Source organism: Halyomorpha halys, unplaced genomic scaffold (genome assembly GCF_000696795.3).
Source record: "Halyomorpha halys isolate HHAL.00 unplaced genomic scaffold, Hhal_1.1 Scaffold1220.1, whole genome shotgun sequence".
Taxonomy (NCBI): domain Eukaryota; kingdom Metazoa; phylum Arthropoda; class Insecta; order Hemiptera; family Pentatomidae; genus Halyomorpha; species Halyomorpha halys.
This window is the reverse complement of record NW_027105702.1, coordinates 353072-360474: the sequence shown is the minus strand read 5'-3', so window position 1 is coordinate 360474 and position 7403 is coordinate 353072. Positions and strand designations below refer to the sequence as shown.

General features: G+C 32.9%; 1 protein-coding gene across 1 annotated transcript in view; it reads left to right on the top strand.

Annotated features, from left to right (window-relative positions):
• The first annotated feature begins 5063 nt into the window (after nucleotides 1–5063).
• The window catches only part of LOC106688861 (odorant receptor 10), an 11609-nt gene continuing 9269 nt past the window's right edge, over nucleotides 5064–7403 (top strand). Inside the window, exon 1 of the mRNA XM_067053016.1 lies at nucleotides 5064–5098. Coding sequence (XP_066909117.1) covers nucleotides 5067–5098 — 32 coding nt within the window. The 5' untranslated portion in view covers nucleotides 5064–5066. The remainder of the gene's footprint in view (nucleotides 5099–7403) is intronic.

Here is a 7403-nt window from a genome sequence, read left to right as displayed (position 1 = left end):
TACCTCATACCTCAGCTCCACATATATTACGACTAGCCCAGCTTCCACTCAGTACGTCTAGTCACACAAACTATCTATCACAAGCTTTTGATCCATATCCTCATTACCAAAATCCAATGGATATAACTTCTGAATTATCATTCCTGAAATATCTTCAAGAGACCTTCGAACCCCTCATTAACCTTCTTGCAACAATCCTATCCAAAACCCCGCTTAATTTCCCACGATGAGCACAAAGCCCCAAAATCAAATGCCGATAGCCTACAAAATCACGGTGACGAACTCGACTTATTCCTACATGGTAAACACATTGATATAGCCCTACTGACTGAAACTCATTTCTCACAAAGGACACTTCACACTTTTACATACGTGACTACACCACTTATAGATCAGACCACCCAGACAACACTTCCTATGCTCGTTCTGGCATCCTTATCCTTATTCCTTATTCTTTCAATCTAACTGATGCTATTCAATCAACCTTGGTTATCATTTCAACTCGCCCTTTCCATGTTACCTTTTCTGCTGTATACTGTCCTCCTGGTAATACCCTTTCTTATAACCTCCTTGATTCCTTTTTCCGAACCCTTGGACCGCGCTTTATTGCTGGAGGAGACTATAATGCTAAGGACCAACGATAGGGATGCCGAACGTTCAACTCCCGTGAAAACATCCTATTCCGTGTTTCCACCTCCAATACCTATTCTATTCTCTCGCCGGAAAATCATATTTATTTGCCTACATCCCTCAAAAAGCGCCCTGATATCCTTGACATATTTATAACCTCACAGATTTCCCCCTCCCAAGGCATTGTTGGATCCCTGGATTACCAGGGACTGTAAAACTACTGACAAATCGTTATGTAGGATGACTAAAATGTTATTGAATTTTAAAGACTTTAACTACCCACTTCTCACCGAATTCCAAATATGTACCAGAACTGACGAAGAAAAATCGAAAATATTCGAACAACACCTTTCTAAAACCTTTATTCCGCGTCCTGATATCCTTAACCCAATCCTCCTTGAATGTCGTGAAGCAGAGCTAAATATTCCACTCCAAATGGCCCTTCCACCTAAAGCATTTCATCCATCAGAAATATTAAGCATCATTCAGAGATTACCTACTCGCAAAGCTTCTGGATGCGACCTAATAACATCCGACATCCTAAAATATAAGCCATCCTATTCCTCACCTACATATATAACGCCTTTCTTCGTTCCACATATTTCCCTGACATGGATCGGTCAAAATAATACCCAAACCCCAAAAGCCACCCAAATACCTACCTTCCTACCGTCCTATCTCTCTATTATCTATTATGGGCAAAATCCTCAAAAAACTCATTTTGAAACGCCTATGTTCCTATGCCTTGATTCTAATCATGTAATTCCAGATCACCAGTTTGGATTCCGAACATCCCATTCCATTATCCAGCAATGTCATCGTGAGTTGGATGTTGTTTCGTCTTCTTTGGAGCGCAGAATGTATTGCGCAAGAGTCTTTTTTTATATAGAACAAATCTCTGTTCGAGTCTGGCACCCAAGATTGCTTTACAAACTCCGTAAATTCCTACTTCCTACACACTTTCTCATTATCCTTTTACTTCTCTCTGATAAATTATTCAAAGTAAACCACAATAGTTCCTTCCAAAATAATTCATCTCTCTTCTTTCAGTCCGCTGGTGTTCCTCAAGGTAGTATTTTATGTCCCGTCCCCAACATAGCCTATACAGCTGACATCGCAACCAATCTTAACACTATCCCCACCACTTACGCTGATGATACATGTGTACTGGCAGTCAATAATAAACCTTTAATTGCATCCTAAACTCTCCAATCAGATATCGCAACCCACAAAGAATGTTATCGTGATTGGAGGATCAAAATCGTCTTTACTATTCGTTGTAAACCTACTGACTGTTCAAAGGTATCTTTTAATAATGTTGCTCGTCCCTCTGTAGAACAGATCCGCTACCTTGGACTATATCTGGACAATCGACTACCCTTGTATCTTCACACAGAATGACAAGACAGGAAACAATACGTCGGTTTCGAATATTACAGCACTTACTGGACAAACGGTCTAAACTTCCAATTCATTACAAAAGACTGATCTACATGACAATTATAAGGCCTATCGGAACATACGGATGAGCTTTGGGGCTCCACTAAACCTTCGAATTCCTCTCGTATCCAATCCTTAGAGTCCAAAATCCTCCGTAAAACCCTCAATGCTCCTTACTTTGTCACAAATAAAATCATACATAAAGACCTTACTGTTCCATATGTAACCGAACTAGATAAAATTACTTCCATTATAAACTCTCTAACCACTAAAACTCACTAGTTTCTTAGAAACTTGCTTCCTCTTCTATCCCTGACAATCCTCCGAGGCCGATGAAAAGAAGATGGCCACGAGACCTGCTAATGTAAAAACGTCATCAGATCGCTACCTAAGGGTAGTTTCTCTACACGCCTGTATCACTCCATTATAAACTAAAATCAAATTTACTATATTTATGTATATAAATGTACAGTTGTAAATATCAATGAATAAATTTATTTTTTTTAAATATTATACAGTTAATTTCAAAAATCTTTTCCTGTAAAAAAAGTGTTTATGATCAAAATTTTTGATAGCAATTTGGATTAGATATATGAGATACTCCATAATAATTTATTCATTTTTCAAAAGATATATTGAATTTCGATAAAATGATGTTCTATAGGTAGTTTGAAATGACGTAACTCATTATTTCTTTCGATTTCCTTGGAAAATAAGCTGCCAAACTAACGTGGAAAATGAGGAAGAAACAAGATGTTTTTTTGTGGAAAACAGAAACAAGAAATTTTACAATTTGCTTTAAAACAGAAAATGATTTTAGATTTAATGTACCTATATTTCAAGAAACTGTATAACATTTAAATATATAGTTCAGTGATAATATTTACAATGATATCTTATAAATACTTATGTTTTCTAAAACAGCCGAATAATAAGGAATGAAGATTTTAGTGTAAAGATAAAATTTACCTTTAGCATCAAAATAAAGATGAAATACATCTTTAAGGGAAAATGGTGAATTTAATTCAATTCATCGCTATAATTTCAAAAAAAAAAAACTTAATAAAAACCAGAAAAAAATCGAAAGCAGCCTGCATTTTATTTTTTTGGTAATTCGTTTTGAGTTCCTAGCCGATATATTTTTAAAGCATTTTTTTTTTTTCTCGATTTTGTGGTATCTTATAATATTATATTATATTATTCTCGAATTATTTCCCATCAAAGTAGCTTGTCAATCAAAGGAAGCCTACTGGAACACATATTTTTGTGATTTTAGGTGCCATCTGGAAGGTTTTAGGAGACAAATGCTCAATAAAAGTGAATTAAAATGCACTATGAAGCAGCCTAATTTTCAAATATTTTCTATGGGGAGCTCTTCTTTGCCACAAAGGGAAGGGTTTAGCACAATCTTTTTTTTTATTCTTTAAAACTATTTTGATTTAGATCCAATGAAAATTCTTAAGGGCGCTTTCTAAGTAAAATAGAAAGTATATATCATATAAAAAGTTTATACACAAATAATATGTGGCAATACACCTACCTCTCTACCTTGTAAAAAAAATTGGAATAACGCATGTATAATTCATCAGTGTTATTTTTTTTTTTAAATTAACTTTTGAGAGGACTTTTTAAAAATTATTTAAACATTTCTCCTCTCCCTTCTCAATTTCAATGGATTCTTAACAATTATGGATTAATAACAGCTGAACTAACTTCCCCATCCACTTGGCATCTTTGTTTCTCGAAATTCGGTTTTATCTTAAGAGCATTATTATTGCTGAATTCTGTTCCAACAGAGAGGAAATATAAATTTAAAAAAAAATAAAAATTGCCGTTTTCGTTTTTGAACCTATAACATATCTAAGATTTAATGAGACCGTGGCAGCTCGGAAAACTATAATTGTTTTATTCACGAAAACTTCTTTCTATTACATATAAATATGACCTGTACCACTAGGTTAGCCAATGAAGGGTCGAGGGTTCAGTACTTTGAAAGGAAGAATATGTAATTTTGAACAACGGTAGTGTAAGGAGGTGATGAGTTTGCCAGATTTTTCTCAGATATATGAAAACATGCAGCTATTAAAACAGCGTCTTTCTCTTTGAGCTACACTGTTCTCACATATAAATCTAACAGGCGCCGTTTAATCTTATGGTGTCAATTGAAAAAGTGAATTTCAAGTTCAAATTTAATTAATTAAAACTATAATTTTTAGATCGATATTTTCGAGTTACACAGGGGCAGCCCCCTCAAAAAATATCTGAATTTTTCATTACACTAAGTGTTTATAAGCGTCAGCCTTAAGTTTGAATCAGATATAGGTAGGTTGACATTGATTTCATAGTAAACTTCAACCTTCCTTTCTACTTTGGTTGTAGGTTGGTAAGCTGTATGATGACCACCCTGTATGCCAAAATTACTAATTAATTGAGACATTGCAATCCAAAACCAGCCAAATCCATTTTCCATTGTTTTCCTGGTTATCAGGTGGAAAAGATTTCTTTCAAAATGTATATAACTAAATGTGATTTTGAAAGAAATACTTTCACCTCATGATGATCTAGTACAATATGTGACAATGGATAAAATAAATACTAAATATTAGAAATGAACTTGACCGGTTTTGAAACCCAACATTATATGAATTTATAAAAGATTTACAGTGATATTAACGTTAAAAATACGCACTACAAAATCAAGAAGGATTGATATTCCCAATCCAAAGGAATAAATCAATACGAAAGAAAGGCCTAAAGCAATGGAGGATATCACTGACAAGATAATGAACTAATTAACTCATTACCCTATTATAACATCCATAATAAAAGAGGTCCCTCCAGGCGAACAAGAAGTCTTATCAATCTTTCAGGACACACCTAACACTACCGTACAATTAGGATTGGAGGCGGGATTATTATCAATAATAAGTGACCTGGAGGTAGTCTATAATTGCCGAGTGGTCTAAGACACTTAATGCATTCCTGGCTGCCGCTCCATGGACCCTCCACGCTTCATCGACCACTACAGGTAATGAATGATATCGCATACATTGCTATTGCAATAAAATAATTAAAATAAGAAATTCATAATACTATGTTGTATTTTTAAATAGACAATGCTAAATATGTAGTAATAAAATTTATATTATTTTCCTTCTTTAAAATAAAAAAAAAATAATAAAGTAAAACAAAATCCAACTTCAAATAAAATTCAAGATTACTCGTAGGCTGCTGATTCATAGATTTGTGTCACTAAAGACTTTGAAAAGACATGTTAAAATAGTATTCAAATGTCATATCTTGGGAATATCATAATATATTCAGAATGAATTTTTAAGATACAGTTAAGAACTTGGCATATAAACGAATCAACAAAAACGAGGTCAAAAATTATTACAGTATTCATGAATAAAATAAATTATTTTAATTCAATCATCATAACCTAAATGACAATAAACATTATCCTTTTGACAATAAACTTTATCCTCGACAATATACATTATCCTCGACAATAAACATTATCTAACAAAACTATATTTACATTTACCGCGCATTTACAATGAACTTCACAAAACATTACCTTTTACAGTCAAATTGTAACTCAAAAAGTGATGGATAGATTTTTCAGAAACGTACAGCAGGGCCCTGTTCCAAAACTATAACTATCAATTTTGTAGTAGGTCATTAATACAATTTCATTGACTTATATAATGTTGCCTTATACTTACTGATTAGTGTTACGAATAAAATACAGAAGTTTAAATTTCGTATCCTCGCAGTTTGAATATACAGTACCAACATAGTTCGTGTGGATTATCCTTGGTTTATAAGAAAAAATCAACTACACCGTGAGCTACTATTGGAATCAATAGAAGAATTCGTCAAAAACAAATTTTGTTTTCGATTACCAGCAGTTAATGGTGAAATGGCTTAGGTAGGAAACTAACTTCATCTCAGTGTCTGAAGCCTAGACTCTTATACTTAAGCAAGACACTTTGATATCAACTTACTATAACTATTTATTTACTTTTAATATTATTATTTTTTTTTGTTATATAAGTCAGTTATTTATTTCATTAATATCAAGTTTTTTTTTCTCTCTTTCAGTCTTCTATTACATATTTGTTATTATTATTTTAGAACGTTACGCTTCCTTGGATATTGTCAGAAATGTTTATCCACTGGGGTCAAGGGTTAGCCGCAAATGTTAAACTATATTCAAAATCTTTCTAACGATACTCGCTGTGTCGATGAGGTCTGCTTTCTGCCTATCCAATACTTTTTCAGGCAGCTTCAAATTCTTGACTGAGTGGATGGTATCTTCTTGGTTGAAGCTGTTGCTAGACATTACCGCCGGACATACCTTTATATGCTCAAGTCTATACAGTTGCCGAAGTTCTTGGCTTAAATCTTTTGGATTCTATTTTATTTGGCTGGGAGAGAATTATCAAGCAAATATTTACTTCTCACTTTTTGGTCCATTAGGACTATGTCCAGTTTAATATTAGCCACGGCGTGGTCCCAATATATTGTTTCGCTTTCGCCTGAAAATACTAAATTCGGCACATACTGATAATAAGGAACTGGCTCAGCTTTCATTTTATATAATAATACTTGCTGAATAATTTTGGCCAGACTATTGTGCCTCATAAGGTATTCTTTACTTGTCAACACTTGATATCCAGATGATATGTGCTGGATAGATTCTACTGCGACTACGGTCATCTCCACATATATATTTCCTACACGCGCTGGTGGCAACCACCTCATCTTGAATGGCCAAAATGAATCCTCTCGTTTCACAGTATAAAGCGTTTGAATTATATGCTAAACTTATACATAATTTTTTTTTTATTGTTTATTGTTCTTTTTCCCTTACATATTTACCATTAATTTTAAGTTTACAATTTTCTTTCTTTCCCGAACATGACTTTTTTTTTATTCATCAGACACAAAACAAGATTATAGTAGACAGTATAAAAAAATAATAAATATGTTAAATATAATAAAAATATATATGCATACAAACCCAACATGGTCGTCCACAATTATATTCAATTAAAATCCAAAATAGCATTCTACACAGATGCATACAAAAAATAAGCATAAAGCTACAAGTAATAAATATAAAAGTGATAATTATAAAAAGATATAAATATCAAGAAAAAAACTGTTAATAAATATAAAAAATAGCAAACATAAAAAGTAATAAATGTGCACATAACATAAAAGTAATAATAGATATAGAAGTAATCAATACACACATAACATAAAAGTAATAATAGATATAGAAGTAATCAATAAACACATAATATAAAAATAATAATAAATAT